This window comes from Cyanistes caeruleus, chromosome 3 (assembly GCF_971803275.1).
Source record: "Cyanistes caeruleus chromosome 3, bCyaCae1.hap1.1, whole genome shotgun sequence".
Classification (NCBI taxonomy): domain Eukaryota; kingdom Metazoa; phylum Chordata; class Aves; order Passeriformes; family Paridae; genus Cyanistes; species Cyanistes caeruleus.
The window spans coordinates 85411108-85437801 of NC_141703.1; the positions used below are offsets into that span (position 1 = coordinate 85411108).

General features: G+C 48.3%; 1 protein-coding gene across 2 annotated transcripts in view; it reads right to left on the reverse strand.

Moving 5' to 3' along the window:
* Positions 1-3468: 3468 nt before the first annotated feature.
* Positions 3469-26694, reverse strand: part of CAPN5 (calpain 5) — a 51565-nt gene continuing 28339 nt past the window's right edge. Inside the window, exons 1-12 of one of the 2 annotated variants that reach the window (XM_086882383.1) lie at positions 20764-20836; positions 20234-20680; positions 15174-15382; positions 14562-14754; positions 13815-14008; positions 13160-13237; positions 12412-12607; positions 11201-11323; positions 10323-10519; positions 9763-9884; positions 7071-7207; positions 3469-6750 (exon numbers count right to left, since the gene is read on the reverse strand). In XM_086882383.1, the coding sequence (XP_086738509.1) occupies positions 6568-6750; positions 7071-7207; positions 9763-9884; positions 10323-10519; positions 11201-11323; positions 12412-12607; positions 13160-13237; positions 13815-14008; positions 14562-14754; positions 15174-15382; positions 20234-20635 (2034 nt within the window). In that variant the 5' untranslated portion in view covers positions 20636-20680; positions 20764-20836 and the 3' untranslated portion in view covers positions 3469-6567. Of the gene's footprint in view, positions 6751-7070; positions 7208-9762; positions 9885-10322; positions 10520-11200; positions 11324-12411; positions 12608-13159; positions 13238-13814; positions 14009-14561; positions 14755-15173; positions 15383-20233; positions 20681-20763; positions 20837-23342; positions 23475-26694 lie in introns of those variants that run through there. The other variant, XM_086882384.1, reaches the window with a different exon arrangement.

Below are 26694 nucleotides of genomic sequence, written 5' to 3' on the forward strand. Positions count from 1 at the left end.
TCTTAGCGGGGGAGGAGCCGGGCTACAGCCAGCCCCCGCTGTGGGTGTGGGTGTGCTGAGGGGGTGTCAGTGCGCCTGGGGGTGTGGGGGCACCTCCATCGCGGGAGCCGCAAGCGCCGCGCTCCCGCAGCATCCCCGCTCTCCAAAGAGACGTCCTCCTGCAGCCCCGAGTCCGCCACGGATATCGTTAAATCATTTGTGGCTAAATTAAATCACATTAAATCAGTGTGGTATCATAAAATCACAGAATGGCCTGAGTTGGCAGGGACCTGAAATATCACCTAGGTTCACCCTGCTGTGGGCAGGGACACCTTCCACTAGACCAGGTTGCTCAAAGCCCCATCCAGCCTGGCCTTTAACAATTCCAGGGATGGGGCAGCCACAGCTTCTTTGGGCAACCAACCTGTTCCAGTGCTTCACCATGCTCACGGCAAAAAAGTTATTCCTAATATCTAATCTTAATCTCCCTTCTTTAAGTTTAAAAGTATTCCCCCTTTTCCTATCACTATCCGCTCATGTAAAATGTTTTCATGGCACACATGCTATGAGTTTTGCTGCAGTTTCAGGTCCTCATTGAGCAGAGCCCTGATGGATGCCTAGCAAAAAGTGTGGCTGGAAAGGTCATCCTGTCCCGTGCAAACAGGTCTCTGGGCTGTGCAAGGGACAGCACTGAGGTCCTGTGGGGTGAGACCAGGAGCTGACAGGCATCCTTGTTTGAATGCACCAGCCTTGTGCACTTGTAAATGTGAAAACTGGGACGGGAAAACACTTGAGGACCAGGAAACTCAGAGCTGAGGTTTTGCCTAGAAGCTTAACTCTGACCTGGTGACTCCCTGCCCAAATCTGGGCTAGTGTCTTTTTTCCTTCCTGCTGAGAAAGGCGGGGTTGGATTTTAATTGTGCTACGAAGCACCACTGAAGTTCCTAACTTAGGTATAAAGCTTGTCATTTTAGCTAGTGAAAGGTGCAAAATACACCTTTGTATTTGCAATGTTATCATAAAAGTTGTTTCTAAGCTCCACTTTGGAATGACAGTGCTGGAAATCCTCCTGGGGACCCGACTGAATGTGGTTTTTTGGTGATACTGCCGAAGTAAGGAGCACTAAAAGGGAGCCTCCTTGCTTCAAAGCTAACTAGGAACTCTGCTCAAAATGTAGAAGTCACAGCACAGTCCACAGCCCAGCATCACTGAAGCCTTCCTCACTGTGTCAATGTAGTTGGTGTGGATTTGAGGGCAGATTCTGGCTGTGTCTGGGCTTTACTCTGGGCTGTATCCAATGTGCTTGGAAAAGCTTGGGCAGCCTTGCCTTGTGCCCAACAGGACCCATATACACGTGTGGAAAGGCAGCAGTGGGGCTCTGCCAGGAACACAGGGCTGGACATGCTTCCAGAGTGCACCACTGGGTTTGGAGGGGGGATTTGGAGAGTGCAAGGAGCTTTCAGACAGAACAGACTCCAGACTCCAATGGCCAGTCCCTGGGAATGAACCCGGGCTATTCAGTGCGGCAGCACCTGAACAGTTCTGAGGGCCAAGCAATGAACTCATCTCATTGCTGAAGGCCCTTCCAGCTCTGCAGCCCTTCCTGCTGGAAATCCCTCATCCTTTTGAGAGGCAGGAGGCTCATATGGTGGGGAATGTATACAGGTTTAAGGTGGGAAGATCATGGCTATAAGGGATACAAGTGCAAGAAGAAATACTTCAGCACCAACTTTCAGTAGGATGGATGTCTGTTCCTCCATGAAGATGCTCTTTCAGGTCAAAGGTAGACCCTGAACTGCCAATTTATCATAGAATCATAGAACCATAGAATTACAGAGTGATTTGGGTTGGAAGGGACCTTAAAGATCATCCAGTTCCAGCCCCCTGCCATGGGCAGGGACACCTTCCACTAGACCAGGTTGCTCAGAGCTCCATCCAGCCTGGCCTTGAACACTGCCAGGGCTGTGACATCATTCACAGCTTCTCTGGGCAACCTGTGCCAGTGCCTCACCAGGCTCTCAGTAACGAATTTCTTCTTTAGAAATTTCTTCTTTAGATAGTTCATCTAACCTCATCCTCATTCACTTTAAAGCCATTCCCCGCTTGTTCTATCAAAACATGCCCTTACAAAAAGTCCCCTATGGAAACTAATATGAAACTATATGAAACTAATGTTCTGAGCAGAAATCCCTGGCAAATGACCATGCTGGAGGGATGAGGAGATGCTGCAGAACCCTTGGTGAACATGGGCTGGAGCTGTGTGCTACTCTTATTACTTGCTGCTGGTTTCCACACATGCACATCTCCCCACTGACATGCTGAGGTCCCACACCAATTCCAGCATGCCTAACTCCATGCTGGTGTGCTGCACCACCAGCAGACTCAGGCAGAGCTGCAAAGCAAGCTACACTTTTAATCCCACTGCCCCGGTACCAGCAAAATCGAGGTGTGGATGTTGGTGCGAAAGCACAACCTCCGTGCCTACGTGATGGTCTGCGGCTTATCCAGGCTTGCATAGACCTTTTTTTCAGAATGTGCACAAAGCCAGCCTCAGTAAAGCCACCTGGTCTACATCAGAGCTCCTGTGCTGTGGCCAGCATCAAGCATCACAGCCCCATAAGTGCCCAGCCAGGTCTATTGCTCAGGATATCCTCCAGGAGAGGATCAGGATGTTTGGGGGACTGAGGTGCTTGTGAGGTTTCCCCCTAAGAAAGGTCCTTGCAAGCTGTTTCAGTGGTGGAGACAGAGGAGTAGGATGCTCATTCTCCAGGTATTATTTGGAGACACGTCTTGTCCCAGAGGATGATCCCAGAAGCTGAAGAGTTTGGGAAGACACCTCCACCCCACAATAAAGGGGCTTTTTCCAGGTGTGTGCTCCAGGCTCTTAAAGGTGGCCTGCAGGAGCACACAGATCCTTCATGCTGCAAAGTCACATGCACAGGCATGCTGGTGGAGGGAAGCTGAGATGGAAGCAAGATCCCAGTGCTAAAGCTTTGGATATGTTTGCTACAGCAGCAAGACTGGAGATTCCCAAGGGCAGAGCCAGGCTCTTCAAATGCTCCCCATGTGCATTGTGCAGGTTTGTTTTCTGAGGGAAAGCCACCCAAAATCCAATTCCTACTTCTACTTTGCCCATAAACTCTTCCCCCCTGACTCTCACTCCTTTTTTCAGAAATCTACAGAGCTCTTTTCCAAGTCAAGTGATGCTCATAAAAACAAGCTCCCTGCACTGTGGTGAGTCTGGGGCATAGGATACAAAGGTTTATGGTCAGAGGAGGTTACTCATTCCCACCATGGATTTTCCTAGTGAATGTGAGTATAACCTTGTGTGAAAGACTCATGCAGATCACCTTGCCTCAGTCTCAAAGTCTACAGAGAAAAGAATTTGAATGGAATTTGGTGAGTCAAGCAAATTCAAAAGGCCCTGCAGAGCCACCTTGTGCCCATCAAAAGCATTCTGGAAGAACACAGCAATTCAAAAGCAAGGAGTCTGAATAAAATATACACAATTTATTTATTTATAGGAGGTTTACAGCTGTACAATGTTGGCTTTCTGTTTGGACCACTCTCTGATCTTGTGCAGCACGACACGTCACTGCCTTTGGAGATGAAGACAAGTCACAGCCTGTTTTAACAGGCAGATGTCAAAAAGAAATGGGTTCCACAGAGTGTAATGCCAGGCTGCTTGCAACCGTTGAAATGATTAACAAAAGAAATGTGAAATAAATCAGACACATGTCCAACCCTACTCGTGAGGGACTGAAAAATGCTTTTCAGATCTGCCCTCCTCTCAAAAAAAAAATAATTAAAAAATCCCCAACCCCCCTGAATATTTCTGTTTACTTCATTCAAAGAGAAAAGGCATCAACAATAGGAATGGCATTTCAATAATTCCCCTCCCTCGTCTGCTGTACAAATAAGAGAAAAAGAAGAGTAAGAAAGGTAATTTTTGTTCTTCCATTGGAAATGTAGGGGAAGAAGGCTTCTGCACAAGCTTTTCCAAAACTTTCTTTTTTTCCTTTAAAAAAAAAGGACAAATATTACTGATATTAAGACAATTTGGTCCTGAAATAGAGCGATTTTTTTTTTTTTTTTAAGAAGCTATTAAAAAGCTGCCTTTCCTCTCTTTATGGCTTGATTCTCTGTAGGGAGGAGGGAGGCAGCCCATGGGTACCAGGGCACCACAGCTCCTTGATGAGCTTTGGCACTGCTCCTTGGGGGATCACAGAGCCATTTGGCACATGACAGGGCACTCCTGGACAAATGTCTCTCCTGTGCTGATGCTATCCACAGCCTGATTTCCTGAGAAAACAAGGCTAATGCAGGCAGTCTGGACACTTCCATCTGCTGATGATGGTGCAAAGCTCCTGTCACATTCCTGTAATGCCAAATAGCTCATCCCCCTGCCAGGTGAGGTACCTCTGGGCATCCCTCTCACATATCACTCTGAACAAAAGCCTGTAAGATCTTCTCCTAAGACCCAAATTATACCTTCTAACCCCACAATCCTGCTTCCATTTATTTTCAGTGATAAGTCTCATAAACCAAATTAGGATGAAATTATCTCTGAATTGATCTTCCTAAATTCAAGGATTTGCTTTGACCTTGGGATCAAAAAGTTGCTGTACCTAACTAGGAGCATTTAAGTCAATTCTGCAAGACACTGAACCAAATTTGGTCCCAGTGATGGCACCTGGAGTTGGGGGGTGCTCAGTGCAAGCCAGGAGTAATTGAGATCTGGAAAGAGCATCACGGGGACTGCTGCTTTAAGTCCTGAGAAACAAGACCTAAGAACACAAGCAAATTTGGTAAAAAAGCAAACTCATAACTGCAGGACTGTGGAGATGAGGAAATAGGAAAAGCAGCCTGGAAAAATCAATGCAGTTGCACTGTCTGCTTCTGGTTGCACCAAGCAATGAGCTAGCAGGTACTTTGGGGAACACTTTACCGTGTTTCAGACTTAGCAGACCTTTACCTTTAAAGAAGCCCAGACTTGCAGGACCAACACAGATATTTAGTAGGACAAGCAGAAACCCTTTGCTATAGCAAAAGAAGGCTTTCCTGTTCACTTTTGTTGCAGGAAAAGGACTCCGCTCAGATCAAAATTTACCAAGATTCGAAGATTTTATCGTATGTATTAATTTCCACTTGCATGCAGGTGACTGCAAAATATTTTCTTATAAAATCTGACAGAAAAATCCCTTAACTTGCACCACTTTAAAGGCACATGAATAAAAAAACCCAAACAACAGGAGAAAAAAAAAAATGGTTTGAAACTTGTCCTAGCCAGCTGCTGGAAGGCCAGACAACAGGTTATTGTTTGGTTTATCTCAGATGGTTTATAAGAAGCCAGATTCTGCCACCCAGTGGAATAAGGAAGATTAACCCAGTTTTCATGGAAATTAGTAGCAGACCATAGCCCTAGACACGTCCCCAAGGATGCATTTGGGTTGTGCTTGTGAGACTGGCTCTAGGACTGTGCAACTCGTCCTCCACAACAGGAGACTGGAAATTAAAGGTGAGAGATGGACACTGGTATGAATTAAAAATTCCCAGCATTTTCAGGCTGCACTGGGAGCAGTGCTCCTCTAGTACAAGCTAAAATCCCACAATTTTTAAAAAGAATTTGAGAAAGCGAGGCACTGAGAAATGATGCACTGTAGGCAGCAGTACAGATGGAGCCCATGGAGCAAAGCTCCTCGTTCCTTGAACTTGACATTTTGGCCTTCAGAGGAACAAATCTTCTCTTACCTAAATACTGAACTGCTCCAGCAGACAACCCACCCCAGCTCCTGGGGTGAGCTCTTGGGATGGGGATGGCATGGAGACACGGAGACAGGAGGCACCACGGCAGTTCAGGAGGCACCCACAGGAGCCAGGTCCAGACTGATTCAGAAACTCAGCCCCAGAGAACAATTATCCCACCACAGCTGTTGACATCTTCCTATTTTTCAGAGTTGCATGGGGCTGAGCAAGACCAGGGTGGAGAAAGCTTGTCCCCAAAATGATGGAGCCTTCGGTCTCGTTGCCCCAGTGGATTTGGGCATTTCCTTGCAGTTGCAGCATGCAAACCCATACCCAAAAAACATCCAACAGGCCCTGATCTGTTTTTCCTCTTCTCCTTTGCTGTGGTGCCTCCACAGATAAGCGATTACATGGCAATTTCAAGGGAGACAACTCCATGCACACTACTCTTAACCCAAGCAGACACACTGAAGATGCGCTGAAGCAGCCGGTGGGACCGTGGTAGCCACATGTGTGTGTGGTGGCACGTGTGTGTGCCAGCCTGTGTAAACAAACAGCCCCAGGGCATCGTGCTCTGGCTGTCAGGACACACAGCGTGCTCACAGCGGTCCCACAGCGCACGTGGCAGCCAGGGGGGCTGCAGAGGACGCCAGCAGAAGGATCATTGCGGTTCCCCAAAAAAAGGCACCATTTTTTAACATTGAAAACACAAAATTGGCTCCTTGGAGTGGAATGCATGCATGGCTCATATACACTTTGCAGATGGTAGGTAGGCTCTGTATATATTTATGTGTGCATGTTCATATTCACATATGTGGCACCAGAAGAGTCATCCTTGAGTACTCAGACGTTAGTGAGGATGTTACTGCTGAGCAGCATCACAGCAATGGTTCCAGGGAGGTCGTTTGACCTCCTGTTCCCCTTGTCCTGGAGGTGCAGTGTGTGCACCGACTGCCGGTCGCTGGGATCCCCTGTGAGCACCACTTGGCCCAAGAACTCGTCACTTATCAAGTTGTGGTTCCAGATCTGTGGAAAAAAACCAGGGATGAGGGCAGCTCCTTCAGGGATGCAGCCAACCTTCATGAACTAGAGCAAAGGGGTCATTGGGGACATGCCCTGAGCTGGAGCCAGGGAGGTGGTGAGGTCTGGGGGTGTCACTCTGGTAGTGAGAGGGGTGAAGGACATGCCTTTACCAGGTGTCACCGTGGTGGTGAGAGGTTGAGCTGCATTAACCAGTGATGCTCAGCCTGGGGAACAGATCTGCTGTGGACAGTGTGAGGAGAGGGTAGGGAGTCCAAGTGAGAGAAGGTCTCCATCCCTCAGCCCACTGCTTGCCTGCCAGGTACCTGAACAATGATGGGCTGTCCTGGCTTCTTACGGTAGAAGAGTCCTTTCACATCGAATTCTGGTGATACCGTGTTCTTCTTCACCGGAGAACGAACCTTTTGTCCTTCACACTTGATGATCACATAAGGGTCAGCTCCTGAGGAGAGAAAAGGGAATTTTTAGTTAGTTGTAGCTTCTTAGAGCTGTAATCCCTTAGAGTTCTTTTCCAGGGGTGTCATGCAGTACTTAGCTTCCATAGCCCACCAGAGGAGATGGGTATCTGCCGAAGGGTTTGTCACACCCCAGATGACGTCCATGGAGCTCAGCTGTTTGGCTGAGAATTTGTCACCTAATTCTATTAGGTGACATTGTTTCTGGGCAGCAGGTGCTCAGGGACTGCTAGGAAGTGGGGAAAGGGTCTGGATGGAGCACAAATCTGTTAAGGAGCAGGCTGAATGAGCTGAGGGGGGTCAGCCTGGAGGAAAGAAGGCTTGGGGGGACCCTGTCACTCTCTACAATTCCCTGAATGGAGGATGTAATGAGGTAGGGATTAGTCCCTTCTCCCAGGAAACAAGTAACAGGACGAGAAGAAAGGGCTTCAAATTGCACCATGGCAGGTTTAGACTGGATATTAGGAAAAACTAATTCATCTAAAGGGTTATCAAGCACTGGAACAGGCTGTCCAGGGCAGTGGCACAGCCACCATCCCTGGAGGAAATTAAAAGATGTGTTGATGTGGCACTTGGGAACATGACTTAATGGTAGACTTTGCAGTGTTGAGTTAAGGGTTCGACTCGATGATCTTAGAAGGCTTTTCCAACTGAAACAATTCTATGATTCTATGCTGCCTCTCTTGTCTCCATATTCTACAGGAACACTCCTTCATCACCCCAAACCCTTCTGACCATTGCAGTACATGTTCCATGGAGGACATCATCCTACTCAACCCTCCTTTCAGCATTTGCTCTCCTAGAGGCAGGCAGAAATAAAACCATGGAGAAGAGAGAGAGGCTCACACAAGGAAACACTAGATGGAGGATAAAATTACCAAGTTCACATACAACCAGCCCACAGCTGGAGAGGACCTGAGCTTCCAGGAAAAGGGAAGAGTCTCTTCTTAGTGAATACTTTGACCTTGCCAAACAAGTGCTTGTTTTGGGAATTTCAGTAGAAAAAGAGCTATTGCTATGGAAATTTAACTTCCAGAATGCATTTTCTTACCATGACCTTTAGTGGCTATGATGGAAACACAGAGCAGTTGGATGAGTTTTATTGTCCAGTGGAAATGAGGATGAATAAACAAGCCCCTTATGAGGGCCAGGGCTTGCCAGACCACCTCTTTGCTAGCTTTCTGTTTGCAAGGACCTGGCTCCCCTGGTGAGACACAGCTGCTGGATTGCACAGCTGTTTTTCCAAATTACCTTGTCTTTTGGGATGTCCCAATAAATCCTCAGATTCCATCAGCCAGAGCCAAATTCCTATCTGTAAATCACTATTTCCAAATTAGTATATAAGGTCTGGCCTGGGATGCATGAGAGATGCCACTGCACTGGAAAACACCAAACTCACTGATGGTGGTGAGAGCTGAACAGCTGGAAAACAGCTGGAAGAAAGCAATTCCCAAGGAGTTTTTGTGTTTCATGACTCCAGGATTCACACATTTTCTTGTCTGAAGGAAAGATAAACCTCCTTGTTTCTGTGAACAGTTCAGAGACCTTTGGCTACAGATTTTCCTACACTGCTGCAGGTGCATTGACCTGTTGTGAATAACACAAGAAAAAACCACTTGTCTAGGGGTTAAATTCCCTGCCCAAACACCAGATAGGGTATAAGGACTCCCTTTGTGGCATGTGATAAATGAGCACATTTGAATAGCCTTTGCTTAGAAAAGATCCCATCTGTTACTTTTAGGAATATAATGAAAGGCAGCCCTGATAATAATTATTGGGTGGGAAAAAAACCTGTAATTTTAATTGGATTTCATTTAGATTTTTTATTTTTTCAATTGCTGTATTTAAAATTCAGCTTGAAAGTGAAAGTGTCTGGCTAAATCTTCCCACAAATACCACACATCCTTGACTCAGAAAATGGGGGAGATTTCCTATTTCCATGGTGGAAAGACATTTGCTTCTCTAATCGCCACCTCTAGACCTTTCATCCCAACTTCAGCAATCTCCTAGCACAAGCCATCACTACCACTTGGTCCAGAGGCAGGCAGAACATGGGGCTCTTGCCCTCAGGTCCTGCTGCTGTCTTCCATGCAGGAAAAGTGATGGATGTCAGAATTGATCTAGATCCACATCATCCCAAACTGAGCTACATTTGGCATACCCTCTGCTGATAAGACATTTATCCAGCCTCCAGCTATGAATACCACACATCAGGCTCTTTCTCTGTCCTTCTTACAAAAAAGTTTTAAATGCAATTCTTGACTTTTACAGCTACTCATACCTGGGAGGAAAGCTTGAGTTGTTACAGGACCTCTGCTAAGGGCTTTGGGAAACTTTTGGGAGGGTCTCAGGTAACAGCCTAAATATAACAGCTCCTAGATCATGTCCACTGCAAGAAGTGAGTTTAGTTCTCCATGGACTTTCTCTTCCTCTGATGTCTGAAGCAGATATATCTGAGGATATAAATTCCAGCCATGTCCCACTTCATAAACCACCTCCCAACTCCTCCAGGGCCAGACAACAGGCAGGGAAAGACCAGTACCTCCTTGGGAATCCTGATTCTTGAGCCCAGCTGCAGCAAGGACATGGATCTGGGATACTATTTGTGGGTAGCCACACATCCCACTCCAGCAGGTGTGTGGTGGCTCATCCAGTGTCAGCTCTCTGCAAGGAAAAACACGTGGCCTTTGAGAGGTGCCCAGTCTTATCCCAAGGAGTTTGCTCCGGCACGATGAGGAGCTGTACAGGCAATTCCTTTAAGAGCTGGACTCAATGATCTTTGGATGATCCTTGTGGATCCCTTCCAACTCAGAATATTCCGTGATTTTGTGACTATGCACTGTCCACTGTCAGACTCTGTTCCCCACTCCAAGCTCCTCAACCTGGGTTTGGGATGCTCTCCCATGTTATGCTTAGGAGCAGAGTGGGAGCTTCTCTGCATGTCTGTGGGGAGACCTGTAAAGATGTCCTGTCTCCTGACCACCCTTAACAGGAAGCCAGAGAGCAGCTGCAGGCAAGGCTATGACCACTCAGGAAAACCACAAATCAGAAGGGCTGTCTCCGAAAAGCCAATTCCTCCCCATCCCTGCTCGCGCTCCTTACCGGCAATCTGAAGGCACGTCTGTGAAAATCCTGAGAAGGAACTCGCCTTCATGACCAGGGTCAAAAGTGGTGGGGATGATGACGTAGCGGCCTTCCTTCAGGTCTGTCCTCAGGAAGACGCTGCGGGAGTTGATGTAGATGGAGCTGGCCACCTTCTGCTGCAGGGTGTGCATCCGGTAGTTCCTGTTCAACTCCACCTGGGCAGAGACCACAGTGGGATGGTCAGTGGATTGTCACTGGCTGAAAAGGTACTGGTATCCACCAGGGGGCAGGGGGGGAAAGACTGCGAGAGTTGAGTCCACAGTGCCAGGACACCTGGAGTTAAGAGAACCAGCAAAACAGTCCCAGCTGTGCTGGGTGGAAAAGAAGTGTGTTTGTATGTTTCCCAACTCTTGACTCAGGGATACGTCTCTTGCATCCCAGCTTAACACTGCAGACCCAGAAAACAACACATAAGGATTAGTCTAACAGATTTCAACATTTGGAGAGAGAAGACTAATCATTGCTTTTAGCAAGAACTGCACGGAATCATAGAATGGTTCCAGTTGGAAGGGAACTTCAAGGTCATCTGGTTTCAATCCCCTGTCATGGGCAGGGACACCTCCCACTAGAACAGGTTACTCAAAGCCATATCCAGCCTGGCCTTGAAGATTTCCACGGATGGGGTATCCACAGCTTTTCTGGGCAACCTGTTGTCCATGCTGTCCCCTTTGATATCCCTCTTCCTCTCTTGAGGAGGGCAGGCTGTGCTGGAGGCACCCCAGAAGCACCCAGATAATGCTTAAATGAACAATATGGCCATGCAGGACTGATGTACTACTCCACAACCAACAAATTTACAGTGGCATTCAGGCCAACATGCAGGAAGCCCAGCCTACCTTATGGATATCAAAGCCTATGGCCAAGTTCTCCCCTTTGCCCTCTTTGCGGCTGGTTCTTTTGGGCTTCTGCTGGATGGAGATCAGCACTTCATCTTCTGCCTTCTTCACATCAAACACGTACTAGAAGCAAAGAAAGGAAGGTAAGGGAAATATTTATTAATACAGGATCCCTGGGCTTGGGTGGGGGTTGATTTAGCAGATCTAAAATCAGCTTCCCCCAATCCACCTCCATGCAGGGACAGCCTGACTTCAAAAGGCTAATAGAGAGCTGGAAGCTGGAAACAACTCTACCACATCCTCGATGACAACTCCTGCAATGGACCAAGCCATCCTTCAACTGCTTGTTAGATGAAGGACTCAAAAGGACCTGTCTTGTGATTGTGAGAATCCCAGTTCAGAGCAGGACAAGACAACTGTAGAATCATTTATGTTAGAAAAGACTTCTAGATCATCCAGTCCAACCCTTAACCTAGCACTGCCAAGTCCAGTGCTAAACCATGTCCCCAAGGGCCACATCCACACGCCTTTGGAATGCCTTCAGAAATGGTGACTGTACTACTGCTCTGGGCAGCCCCTCCTAATGTCTTCACCCTTCCAGTAAAGTTGTTTTCCCTAATGTTCAATCTAAACCTTCCCTGGCACAACTTGAGGGTTTTTTCTCTTGTCCTACCACTTGTTACCTGGGAGGAGAGACAACTCCCACCTGGATATGATCTCCTTTCAGGGCATTGCAGAGAACCATAAGGTCCCCCAAGACTCCTTTTCTCTAAAAAAGTTTGTTCCAGGAGATGAACTTCAAGCTAGAAGGAAATAGCTCTATGGGCTACACCTGTCCTGGTAAATTTAACAGCGTCAAAGTTTGGGCAGAAAAACTGGAATCCGGTCATTCAGATGTCCAGATTGTTGGAGATGACTCCTGGCCCTGTTTGACTGGAACCAATCAACAATTCTACCCTGTGGCACAGCTTGTTTTTGCCTCCTTCCAAGATGCTCTACACTAAGCACTTGGATGCAGTCTCCTTGATAAGAGCGATAATGTTAATAGAGTTGGCCTTGATGCTGGTCATCTTGTGCCAGAGAATTGCCATAAGCTCAAATAATCTGTTAGAGGTCTGGTAGCCATTTCAGCCTTCTAGATCCCTGTAGGAGAGTTAAACACTTGAAAGCACACGTGAAGGCTCCAGAAGGCCCTCTGCTCCATTACTCACTTGAGGGTTCTGCAGAAAAGTGTCCTTGTGGTTGATGCAGCCTCCGGAGCGGTTTTTCAAGGGGTCACTGCTTCTGGTCCATGCCCCATGTAGCACTGCCTCCTCCCAGGTCTTGTGGATGCTCAGGTAGGAGGTGTTGATCAGACGGCACTTGATGATGTCCGTGAAGTATTTGCAGAAATCTTCAAAGGTCATCCTGAGTCAGAAAAGGGCAGAACTGGGTTATGCTGCTTCTCTCCCTGCAAAGGTACACTGCAGGGATTTTCTTAATCACCTGTTAGAGTGTGTCTCTGTGTCTCTGGTGGCTGATGAATAACAAAAGTTGTTCATCAAATATCTACAAAAGAGATGGAGATACCTTTCTCTATGCCTGCAGTAAATACTTATTGAGTTTAAACAGATCTCTGTGTTTTGGAGAGGGAGAAGCAGCACAGTGCCCCTTTCTCCACACAAGGGTAAATGTACTGATATATTCCTGGTGAGGCTGTGAAGTTCAGCACATTTATGACATGTTCCCAGTACCCTGGTGAAATGGTTTGGCCCCCAAGTGATGCAGAGCGCACCTTGCAACTCCAGAGTCATGGCCATCAAAAGCTAACACCCATGGGCTAAAGGAGGGAACTTCACTGGAGATCCTATGGCTTGGAAGCCTGTTTTCTCTGGGTAGCAGTACACATGGAGAAGATGTACATGCTCCATGGGGTGGGAGGATAATGTGCCTGTGGTGACAAACCCAGGAGGGACTCACCAGAACTCTCCGTCATCTTCCACTGTCATTCCCATCTTCTCTCTCTCACTTTTACTCACTTTCTGCCACTCCTCAGAGCTGTGGGAAGAGAACAGCATCACTACTCAGAGGTAAGGGACACATGGCTTGGAACTTCAACTTCCCTCCTGACCAATGAATCCAGTCTGGCAAGGTTTTGTTTGGCCAGTACAATCACAGTCCTATCCATAAAGATAACAAAATTGACTCTGATCAAAAAGGCTCTGGTTGCACCAGCCTTTGGTGCCTCATCTCATCTCATCTCATCCCATCCACAGCCATCACAGCAGTCGGTGGTGGCAGAGGCTGGCTGTGTTGGGTGCTTATTTTGCTGGAATAAGACTGGGAGCACAAAGGTGGCCTATGAACATTCCTCACCAGTATGAATGAACATGGAATTACAGAATCACAGAATGGTCTGGGTTGGAAAGGACCTTAAATATAAACTCATTCTAACTCCCCTACTATGAGTAGGGACACCTTCCACTAGACCAGGTCGCTCAAAGCCCCATCCAACTTCACCTTGAACACTTCCAGGGATAGGGCATCCACAGCTTCTCCGAGGAACTGTGCCAGTCCCTCACCACCCTCGCAGGGAAGAAGTTCCCACTGAAACAAGCTGTCCATCCCAACTCACGTGTCACTCCAAGGGCCGTTCCACTCCCGCTCGCCCCACGGGTTGCGCATGCGGATCATGTCCAGCTTCTCTGACTTGAAGAAAGATAGAAGGCCATGGCCCAGACGGACCTTCCGCACGTCCGTCACCGCGTACGCGTGGCCCTTCACCAGTCCGCAGGCCAGGCGAGCCTCCATGTCAGCTGCTGATGTGGCCTGGCAGGGGGACACAGACAGTGCTCAGACCAGGGGGACATGACCACCTCTGCAGGGGCTGGGAAAGAAAGCAACTCAGATTCCCCTGCAGGTTTCTTTAAGCAGAAAAGAAGAGCATCAACAGTCAGGGAGAGAGCCAGCTGGCAAGTCTCAGATGCCATTTTATGTGCTGGATCCCGCCTTTTCTTCACATGCTTCATGAAGTCTCTCCCATACTGGCAACCGATAAAGCTCATCCTAATGGTTATGCTGGGAGGTTTGGCAACTAACATTTATAAAGACACCCAGATGCAGACACCAAAACACCTTTCTCTGAAGTGGATCCCCTCATAGCATTTAAAGGGTGCTGGGATGAATCTGCACTCTTGGACATAGCAACAAGAAATAAAGAGGGTTGACACTCAGCATTCACTCCTTTTGCCATCATCAAGAAGTCAGAACCCTTGGCCACAATTTATCTCATCTAATTTAGAAGTTTATGACTGTGTAAGACAACTGCATCCTAAAGCACCAATTCCCGTGGGTTGGTGACCACACTGGTAATGTTGCTTACCTTGATGGAGCAGCTGATGAGGCCTCCCCTGTTGTGCACCTTCAACACGCGCTCAAAGAGGAGGTTTCGCTTGGCTTCATCAGCAATGTAGTCCCCTTCGGTCAGGTCGATAGGTTCAGAGACCCCACCGGTGAAATCCACCAGGGCATCAGCTGTGTTGCCTCCATCCAGGGCCTCGTAACAGCCTGACAACCTGAAAGAGGGTGACAGTGATGGCACAACACCAGCCTGACCTTTTAAGGGGTCGAAGGTGATTCTTGGGGCAGCCTCAAGAATGGAGATGTGTAGCTGAACATTAAGTGAGAGAGGACAGCAAATTAGGGTGAAAGAATAGGACCCATATTCCTTGCTGTACTCTTGCTGTCATAGGACCAAAGTAAAAGGAACTTGAAATCTCTAGAATAGGTGTAATTTAAAGAAACATTGAAAGGTATTTTGCTTTGAGGGCTAGTGTAGGGTTTTTTTTCTTTGTGTTTTTCTGTTTTATTTACGTACCACTCTTCTGCAGGAAAGATGTTGTTTCCATTGCTGCAAACCAGCTGGTGAATGAACAGAGGGGAAAAACAGAGTGCCCAAGGTCCCACTTTATCCTGTAACTGCCTGGGTACCTACTTGGCATAAGCTTTCTCCACCAAGGCACACCAGAACTCATTCCTGGAGTTGGAGTGGCAGTAGATGAGCTGATTGTGGAGTGTGGGCAGGCGGTCATCGATCACCACATCCAGCCACTGACCAAAACGCCAGAACTGGAAGTGGAAGATCCCCACGTAGCTCTCAGGTTTCTCAGGGTTCCACTCTTGCTCCTTCCAGTCTGGGATGACCTGCAAAAGAACAGGCACGTAAGTTCAAAATATTTATTTTTTTCCCAGGATTGACTCTCATCCTGGAACTAATGCAGACAATATCAAAGACAAGGAAGACTGTGAGGGGGATGGACTTCCTTACAGTCTGATGGGGCCAGATTTTGGACCTGGTTCTGCCAATTCAGACTAGATTAACATGTACTGGAGTACATTAGACTTCACTGTCCCTTGGAAGGTGGAGTTAAAGACCTTTGTCCTCTTTCTTATAACCCTACCCTGGACATCTGCTGCCATCTACTTCTGTAGACAGGCTATTGGAGCAGATGAGTTCTTTGTCTAACCAGGGATTGTTATTTTTATGACCATGGGTTTTGTTTTTTTAGTGTCAGTAGGGTACCACTGAAAAAGGGCACCTTCTTTGATTCTCCTACTTGGTTCTGGTGTGCCCTGACTAGCCCAAGAGCAAGTGTGGTATTCCTCTACCTGGTGCCAATGAACAGGCAGCAGATACTCTGCATGAACCTACTAAAAGTGGGAAAAGCAAGGATCCCCATTCACTCAAGGTCACCATTCTTCCCTGTCACGAGCTACCACATTCACTGAGGCAAGCACAGGGAGGTGATTACATGAATGATGGGAAAGGTCTGAGTTGAAAGAAACCAAGCTGAAAGTAGCACAGCTGAGAGGCTGCTGAGAAGCCTCTGGGGAGGCACAGGTTTGGTGTCACTGCCAGCAGGACAGGCACAGGCAAAGGGGAACTGCCAAAATCCACAGCCTGTCATGGCTGCAGGCACCACCAGCTCTGCTTTGGATAGAAAATTCACCCAACAGCTGGGACAGAAATGAGCACAGCTAGGCACAGATGCTACGCGTAGGGGGATCTGCATCTTGTTTAGAGCCAGGGCACAGAGGCACACAGCAAGGAACTGCCCCAGCACAGTTTAGATTTGTTGAGGCTGGAGGCAATGTGGTTTTGCTGCATGGCCAGGGCAGGCTGTGAGGCCACCTGTAGTTACTGCAGTTGTTGGCTGACAAGTTCTGACTCACACAGCAGCAGTAATGTGACTGCCTGGCCACACCCCTGCTACTCACTTACCTGCTCCCAAAGGCTCATGAGCTCAGTGATAGAAAACCCCCAAGGTGTCCATGCAGGCACGCATTATGTTCCAATACACCAAATAATCACTTTCCTGTGGAGAGCTGAGTGCTTTGGGGTGGGATAGGACAGGACACAACTACATTGCTTGGAAAGAGCCTCTTCAAGAAGCCACAGGACATGGTGAAAACACCTGCACTATGCTTTGGGCCATTGGTCCAGCTGACAGAGCTGGGTTTTGGTTTTGTGGTTTTTTTGTCTGCTGTCACAAAGCAGGAATTGTGCAGAGAATTCATTCTGAAGAACTCCCTGACTCCTTAGCTACCAGCAATGATCCAGCCCAGGGCTCTTATTGCTCCTACACTGAAATATTAATGATGCCATCAGCCCTGCAAGCTCACAGGCACTCTTGAGTCATCTGGATCAATAGAAGCAGAGCAGACAAAGCCATGAAAAAGAGCCACATTTGGAGGGTTTGGTGTTTTATAGAAGTGCTAACAGCTATGTCCCAGAGTCCTCTCTGGAGACTGCCAGGAAAGGTCAGCCAGCCCTCCATCAGTGCCCATTGATTCCCTCCTGACTGGAGCTCATCCTAATGAATTGTCATAGAGGACCATGGTGATAATCAACTCGCTATTAATGTGGGCTTAGAAATGATCCCAGCATTGATTAGAGGCAGCTCGTCAGCCAGAGCCTGTAGTGACAGCTTCCAGCTGGCTGGGTCTGAGACTTGCTCCTACTGTCACTGGTGGTGAGACACACAGGTCCCCACCATCCTCCTCCAGTTCTTCACCTAGGGACAGCTCTGGGAGCACCCTCCACCACTGAAGGCACCAAAAATGGTCAGCTTTCATCCAGAGAAGGGTCCAGGAGCAAGGAGTGGTCGTACTTCTACACTGACCCACAATGAAATGAGAGGAGTCTGATCTCCACAGGTGCTCCCTGCTGGAGAGTATTCCATGGACCACCCATCTCAGGATCCAAACAAGTCCTGGACTTGGCTGTGTGACACTGGGGCAGTGGAAATCATGCTCTTCTTGTTCTTGTCCTTCACCCAGATGTGCTGTTTTTCCCTTAGGGACTCAAATCTGGAGCTGCAACACCATTTAGTGTGAAAAATTTACTGTGAAAGGGTTCAGAGACAGGTAAATTGGGAGCACAGAAATGGCAGGTTCACCTCCCTAAACTTATTTAGGGCTTTTTTCAATTTTCTTAAGAATGGCTAATTAAGAGAAAAGGTATCTGTGGTCCTGGAGAAAACGTCCCTGATAAGAAGGAGAAATTGGTACATGCCAAGTTCTCCAAGCCTTCTGCTGGGAACTTGCCAGTTGAGGATAAGGAGAGAGGCATGCAGCTGTACCAATCTGAACTGTGGTACAAACTGGGATGGAATTCCCCTGGGAGATGGGACAGGGTGGAGTATCTCAAAGTCTTCATGGGATGCTGGAACTGTGCAGGGATAGTTTCAGTGACTGGTAAAAAGAGGTTCATCTTCCCTGCAGCAGAGAGAGATCACACTGGTCCCCTCACCTCCCTCCTCAGTTCTGAAGGAAACAAGGATCCACTTGAGAATCATTTCCCCTTCTATGCCCAGCTTCAAGATGCTCTTGACCACAAAAGACCCACTCAATACTCCATGAAGCCTTTCACACCAAGAGAGTATAAATTAAATGTCCATCTTAAATTTTACAGGAAGTTAAAAGGGGCTCAAGAATACCAATATTGAGTTGAAATTTGGTGCTTTACTGCATGCAGGACTAGGGCAGTTTCCAAAAGGAGCATGAAGAAGACACAAACAGCCTCAGTCCTTTAGGGGAACCCATTGTCTAGGGTTTTATTTACTGCGGTACACCAATACCCAGTGAGATATCTGCAGCAAGAGCTCTACCCTAGCAACGTAGCAATGACATATTGTGAGACTTAGCATGCAAAAACCCCTCTGGATGTTGCCAGTGGCTCCTGTTATTTGGTCTAAAGCAGTTTGTAGTCAGGAACTATGCTCTGAGATGTACAAAGAGGGGTCTTCTACAGGGAAGTCTGCTAGGACCCTAGAGGTGTGTTTGGTCAAGCAGGGATGCATGCATTTTTCTCTCTACTCACTGAGTCCAGCACTTCTTGGGATCTAAATAAAGACTTCAACTTCTCTGGCATGGCTGTAGGATTTGGTGGTTGCTGGGCTTTGGTTTTGGGCAAGACTCACAGCTCCCACCACCTCTCCAGCCAGTATCTGATCTTCTGCCTTCTTCCTCCTCTCTGTCTGACATAATTTGTGCCTATCATTTTATACACTATTGTTGGGCTGGAGAAGGCATAGGGTCTGCATCTCTGGACGTTTTGGAGAAGAGGTTGAACCCTTTTTGGGTCTGGTCTGCATTAAGTCCACAGGCCCCAGGTACAAAGTCACCTTGCCCTGGCTTTCCCATCACTGCTTTCTCCTTACTCATCTTGGGAAGGTGTCAGGTTGCACCTTGAGGAGTACTCACACAAATTTGAGTGCAATCTGAGCAAAGAACCAACTGTAATAATACTTAGCTCTTTCAAGGGACTTTTCTATCTGTGTGTCTCAAGAAGCTTCAGTGAAGTACTCTCCACTTTTTGGTGGAGGAAAACATCCAAACATAACAGTTTACTTGCAGTCATGGGGCAAACTGGGCACAAAACTCTCTCCTGTTCCAATACTTAGAAATGTACCATTCCCCTCTGCTCCCATGGTCACCCAGACACCCTTTCTTGTGTTTTAGAAGGCAGGAGACACTGCTTTTTTAAGGATAGAAGCAGCAGGGTCCTGCTCTGTGGCTTGCAAAGTGCTCTGCAGCCTCAAGGCTCTCTATAGACACTTCAGAGTAAATATTTTCATGTGTGCTTTAAGGACAGAACAAAGCACAACTTAGCTCTGCTGCAGAGGACTCATTGCTGGCCCAGGCTGCTCTGAGCTGCTGGCCCTGCCAAAACACACACACCTGCTCCAACCCATCTTGGACCAACAAATTCCACCCTCCCCCCAGCACGAAACGGTGGCAGTGGTCAGAAAAGGCTGGCCCAAACTCCCCATTAGTCCAGTGGGTTTACAGTATCTGCAGAATACAGCCAGTCCAAGTGTTTGTACTTCAGCTTCACAGCAAGGTGGATTCTCCATGGGACTGCTCTTCAGAGACTCCAAGCAGCAGCAGCAGCACAAGTCACCAGAGCCTGGAAGCACTCAGCACCTTGCAAGGAGAGGAACTCCACCAAAAACAAGCCCTCCCTTTTTAATGGCTAGGATGGAAACTGGAAAGCAGGGCTCCCTCCAGGGGTCCCTGCTGCTTTCTGGTATGGCAATTACTTATTTTTCCAGTGGGTTTTTGGTGTGCAGTTGCTACAGTGAGAGGACTTAGGGCAGCCTTGTATTTCCAAGCCAGTAAGACCCTGTGTGAATCACTGATGAATTTACAAGCACGCAGTCTTATACTCCGGGCAAATCCAGCAGCAAGTTCACAGTCCCCTTCTCCCCATCATTTAGACAGAGGGCAGCACATCTGGGGAATATTTCAGAGGGCTGAGGGGCTCCAGAAGCACTGAGCTGCTCTCTGCTTTACCACAGTGCTGTCTCTCATTAAAAATAAAAGCACAAAAAAACAGATGCAAAAATGGAACGAAGAACTGAACTGAAAGAAGCGTAGCTGGAGCTTTGCTCAGAAAAGCTGAGCAAGAGGGGATCAAGCTTTAAAAACAATGGAGCCTTTCAGCTGAGCTGGTTCGAGGCCACCAGTGAAAGTGAGCAGAAAATACATCACCTTGCGGATCTGGGCTAATTCTGCTATCCGCTCCCCAAATTCCTGGGCGTCTGCCCCATTGCACTCCACCTCCTCGGCCCCCAGCCTCTTCCAGAAGATGCCCACCGGCTCCAGCAGCTGCCGGTTCATCAGGTGGGTGAGGTCAGGGGTCCAGTGCTGGGAGGTGCCAGTCACCATGACCTTCCCAGGTCTCTCCAGCTGCACGTCCCAGCGGAGGAAGCGCAGTTTGTGCTGCTGGATGAAATCCACTCGGTAGATGTGCTCATTGGGACGCAGCAGCTTCTCGCCATCCTGGGGCCTCGTGTTGTTTTGCTGCAGGCTCTGGAACCGCAGCCGCATGCGCTGGGTGAGCTGCTCATCGCAGGTGAAGGGCAGCTCAAGCATCCCTGCCTCAGCTGCCATCACCTTGGCTGCTCCTCTGCTTCGTCCTCAGCAGTGTGTGGCTCTCTAGCAGGACACGCAGGGGGAAAGATCAGACAGGCCCCTGGAGCTGGTGTCCCCTCTCTGCAGTCCCAGCAGTGCTAGGCAACCTGGGCCAGTGACGCAAAACACCTCTGGGGCTTCCCCTGGGTGCCCTCCCGACTCATTTGCAGATTCAGAACTGTTGGTGCTGCTGTGCACGGTACTCTATAGGGAAGGGATGTCTGATGTCAGCCTCCCTGGCAACCTCCCTGGCAACCATGGCTCATTATCCCAAAACAAAGCCAGGGATGCCACCTTGGCAGGGATGAGTGGCAGTGTCTTTCTCTGAGTGTAGGCTCATGGCTAATTCAGGCTGGAATGAGACTCTGGAGGAGTCTGGTCCAACCTACTGCCCAAAGCAGGACTTCAGAGTTAAATCATGTTTCTCTGGGCTTCATCCAGTCCATCTTTGAGTATCTCCATGGACAGAGGTCCCACAGCCTCTCTGGAACCTGTTCCAGTGTCTGACTGGGCTCATGCTGAAGATCAGCTGCAGCTTGTGCTGCTGTCCTTTGTCTTCTGTGCATCCCTGCAAGAGCCTGGCTCCATCTTGTCCACACTCCCCTACCCAGGCTGGATGGGGCTCCGAGCAACAAGGTCCAGTGGCAGATGTTTCTGCCCATGCAGGAGGGATGGAACTAGATGATCTTTAAAGGTTCCTTCCAAGTCAAACCATTCTATGATTCTATGGTTAAGTAGCTGCACACAGCAATGAGCTCCCCTTTTACCTTCTCTCCTCGTGGATGCACAAACCCACTTTCCTCCTGACCATTTTGGTGGCCTTCGTCAGGCTGTGCCATCCAGAAAAGGACATGAGGGTCCCAAGGGACAAATTGACTCTAAGTCAAGGAGTAGCAAACTAACATGACCATTGTGCCCTTTTCTGGATGGAACAGCTGGCAGGAGTCAGACACCACACTGCTCCTGCAGCAGCAAGTCAGCAACAGCATCCTGGCATGGCTTTGCCCTCCATTTTAATGTATTAATTTCTTTTCATAAAAATTAGACATGTCTGAAGGGTCATAGAAAGGGTGTTACAGAGCCAGATCATAAGCAAACACTTATAAGCTTTTAACATTATGCTATTAGCTAGAAAGTTTTCAAAAAGACATTGTAACCAAGAAAATTTGGCTGTTGTCATAGCACTTTCAACATCTTTTGTGTCTCACCTTTTACTTGTACCTTGTACCAATAAAGGTAATACTGAATAAAAAGCTCAAGGAGTGCCTACCTGCAGCCCTGTCCTGTTATTGATAAATAAAGATCCAACAGGGGCAGGTAAAAGAAAGCCTCTGAGAGTTAAATCAATGGAAAATGAGAAGTCACAAACACCCATAGCCAAATTGCCATGGGAGGAAAAGTAATGCCTGGCAAACTGAAATAATGAAGTGTCCAAAGGGACCCAGCCTCTGTTTGGTTGGCATTTCCCAGGGCAGAGCTGGAAGTGAATGTTGAAGAAGGATGACAACTTGCCCACTCACCCTTGGGAGATGCTGATGGTGAGGAACAAGCTAAACAACCCCATGTCACCCTTGTAACGAGAGCCACAGCAGTCACCACAGCAGCCATGGCAGGAAGCCTTATTGCTTATCTAGAGGGCAACACCATCTATCCTGCTCAATCAAGAAAAACCTTGATTTTAACAAAAAGTGGGGATGCCGCAAGAAATCCCTGAGCCTGGTGTTCATGAAGGAACCACAGGAAGCAGAGACTGGAAGAACCACATCACACAGAGCAGATGTAAAGCTGTGGTGTGGAGGAAACTGTCTCAGGCCCGTGGCTGTACGAGGTTGTGGGTGAAGCTGGTTGTGCTGCCTGCACACACTGGCTGCCTTTTACAGTAAAGTCTGGGAAAAGTTGCTCACTTGTTGGTCTCTTGCCCTGTGATGATGCAAAGCTGCAACAGAGTCTGAAGCCCTCTGCCTTGGTTTTCACAGGGCTGACATCTTGCACAGCTGAGGCCATGGTAGAGATGGGCACAGACTGCCCAAGGATGTGGCACTGAGCACCTCCTTCGCCCTGTACCTCTCTGCTTGCCCCCCAGGTCTGCAGCCCCTCGCTCTGGTGCGGCTCCTTGGAGGCTTTCTGGCCCACAGTACATTCCCTTTGGACCCCACACTTGAAGGAGCACTGCTACATGGTGCCATCCAGCCATGGGACATGCCAGGGATGGATGCTTTGGGCAAGCAGGGACTTGGGAGAGATGCTAACACCCTGAAATCAACCTACCTGTCCCAGCACTGGTGTCTGACTGCCAAGGTGGGAACACAGTAAATGGTGAAAGAGAAGGGAAACCATGGGGACTAGGGAAATGGGGCCAAATGCTGCAGCTGAGCATCCTGATTCTTCTTGTTAATTTTTACATTATTTTGGAATTCAAAGGGATCTGAAATTTGGGATCTGAAAAACAGGATGGGATTTGATCCACTTGGGTAAGGAGAAACTGGCCAAGGGTTTGGCTGGAGTGTGGTGACTGCAGTCATGATGACTAATGCTCTTTGCAAGACAGTCTTTTAAGGGAGACTTTTTGTTCATTATCAGCTTTTCAGGACATGAGGCATCCCTGAGAACCAGTTTTTGACCTGGACAAACACAACACAAAGCCAAGGTGTTGACAGGCTCTCCCCTGGCATAGGGAACCACTTACCTTCTGCCACAGAGACTCCCGGGATGCCAGGGAGGAGCAGGCAGCCACAAACCAGCAGTTCCCGACCTGGCCCTGGTGTAAGTCATGGGAGCTGATCCCATCCACAAAGAGATGTGGATCATTGCAGATTTCCTGTGGGACAGGAGGAGAACACACTGGGTCAGTGAGCAGACAGGGAAAACAGGAGCAGGGCTTCTTGGCAAAGGAAAGTCACTTCCTCTCTTCCTCAGATCCATGTAAACCTGACCTGCAGCTTTCTGCTGGCCTTGCTCATCACACTGGTGGCAGAAGGACCCTGTCATGCCTTCTGCTCCCACCAGGACATAGGCAGCATTACAAGACCTACTCCCTGTTCTGTCCCAGCACCACTGCAGCTTTGTTATAATCATCCCTGTCAAAAATAGCATGCTTTCACACCATTACAGCCCTTCTAAGTCTCCTCTTTCAGATGCTTCTACGCCACAACTGTTTTACAAAGGGTGAGGGATCTGCTCTTCCAGATCATAGCACAGCAGATAAAAAAAATTCAGTGAAGCAAAAGTTTTGTAGTTGGGTCAGAAGGATTAAATACTCATCCTGCCACTAAAGCCAGGGTGGTGGATTGTGCATTTCTCCATGAATGGAGAAACTTGGGTAGGAGGCAGCTGGGAGGTAAGCTCATCCCCCCATCCATGTACCAAGATCATCAGTTTTTCTCTGCCTGGCTCCTGCCAGGCTGCCCCCCTTGTTTCTCACTCCCACTTAGAGCCTGGCCAAGGAAGCACTTAAATAACAGAGGGTGTTGAGCAAGCTTCAGGTGACACACTGCTTTTTAAAAAATGTATCTTCTCCTCCTCAATTCAGTTCGTAAGTTCACATCCAGCTGGAGCCTGGGAGCAGATGGGACAGACAAGGAGCTGAAAGAACCTTTTCCCCTTTGTCATTACATTTAATTTGAAGAGGAAAAAGGAAAAGCAGGTTATCCTTCCCCCACACCTCACAGTTTTTCAGGCTGGTTGTACCCAGAAGAATATGCCCCCTCACCCCGACTTTGCATATGAGGACTTGTATTGCCTCTACCCATAGATTCCTGGAAGGGTTTGGGTAGGAAGGGACTGTAAAGACCATCTAGCTCCAAAACCCTGCACTCTTGGCAGAGACCCCACCCATTAGATTAGGTTGCCTAGGGCTCCATCACAGGGAGGAAAAGGAACCATAAGCACTTCCTGCTATTCCCACCTGGCCCAGCCAGCACCAAATACATCAAAATTAACCTGACACAAACTTGGGCCAGGATCAGGCCCAAGGAAAAGGACTAATCCCCTAATGCTGGTTCTGCAGGATGTTGGGATGAGCGCTAGGGGGAGGCAGGCTGACACCTGCAAAGGCAGGAGCCACCTGTGCCTCAGCACTGCTGCGTGCATACAGGGATGGGAGAAGAGCAGTGGGGTTCAGCTCCTCTTTCACAGCAGCAGGGAAGCACCCAGCAGTGGGGATGTGTCTGCTGGTGGGGGTGTCTGTAGGATCAGCTCTTTGTGATCCTGCTCTGGGGAGCAGAGGCTCCCCTTCTTTATCCCATCTGAGCACCACAGCTGCCCCTTCTGCCCTTGGGGGGATCTGCAGATTACAATAAAGGGGTTGCTTGATATACACAGACAGGTGAGAACACGAAAACATGAGAAACACAGAGCCACAAAATGGATTAGGTTGGAAGGGAGCTTTTAAAAGCCATCTAGTCCAAGTCCCTACAGTAAGTGGGAGATCATCAGCTGGATCAGGCTGCTCAGAACCCAGTCCACCCTGACCTCGAATGTTTCCTGGGGCTAGAACATCGATCACCTCTCTGGGCAAGCTGTGCCAGCGTCTGACCGCCTTCATTTTCAAAAACTTCTTTCTTATAGGTAGCCTAAATCAACTCTCCTTCAGTTTAAAACCACTACTCCTAGTCCTATGGCAACAGGCCCTGGTAAAAAGTTTGTCCCCATCCTTCTTATAAGCCCCTTTCAAGTACTGAGAAGCTGCAGTAAGGTCTGCCCTGAAGTGCAGAGCAAGGCTACCATGCTTCCCTGCAGAAGGCCCACACATCACACTCAAGCCCTGGGACTGAGCCTGGTCCCAGTGGTCTCAAAATCACCAAATCAAGGTGGCAATAAGGAATTTCTGGATATCATCCAGTCCACGCCCCCTAATCAAAGCAGGGTCAGCTACAGCAGGTTGCTCAGGACTGTGTTCAGTCAGGTTTTGAATATTTCCAGGAATGGAGACTTTGCAACCTCTCTGGGAAGCCTGTGCCAGTTTTTGGACCACCCTCACAGTATAAAGTCTTTTCTCATGCTTATTTGGAATTTCCTGATGTTCAGTTTGCACACACTGTCTCTTGTACTGTCACTGGGCACCACCAACAAGTCTGGCTGTGTCTCCTTCATTCCTGCCTATCTGGTATTCATGGACATTGCTAAGATTCCCCTGAGCCTTCTCTTCTCCAGAGTGAAGAATCACAGAATCATCAAGAAGACCTGTAAGATCATGGAATCCAGCCATTAACCCAGCACTGCCAAGTCCACCACTAAACCATGTCTCTCAGCACCACATCTATACTTTTCTTCAATATTTCTGGAGATGGTGATTCCACCTCTTCTCTGAGCAGTCTGTTACAATGCTTGAGCACCCTTTCAGTGAAGAAATTTTTCTTAATATAAAATCCTTGTAAAGGGGAAGGCAGCATTGCCTCCTTGTTCTAATGCTGTGGAACTGGGATGAGTCTCCTCCATGGGTCAGTTTCCCCAGCAAAGCCCCCTGAGAAGGTTTGCCATATTCCTTGGACTGGAGCTTACCAATATTAAATTACTTGGATTCTTCAGTCCCTATTGAAGCTACTGAGTTTCCACTCATATATTTTGTACCTGGTCTAGACTGTGTGGCCTCAATCCACTGGGATGGCATTCCCTGTATTCTCTGGCGGTACTGAGGTGAGAGCCAAGGACCAAGGCACTGCTTCAGCCAGGCTGCCATGCCTCAGGACTGCAAGGAGCACAGTGGGGCCCTGGTGTGTGATGCAAAGCACCCTCGGGGCCATGGAGCACCATGCCCACGTGCACAGGTGGCTGATGAACAAGATACCAGTGGAAACTAGGTCAAAAAGCCAAGAAAAGCTTTGGAACATTTAGTGCTCCTTTTCCTGTGAAGGAAAAGCTGGAAGTGATAAGGAGCTTGTTCGGCAGCCAGATGGAATTACAGGCCCTGGGATATAAATCCCAGTGCAAAAGGAGGAGAGGAGCAGAGATGCCCTGATCCGAGAAAGACATGACCTTGGTTTCCTCCCCTCCCTACCATGCAGCAGACAGAATCCAGGTGAGCAATACCATTTATTCAG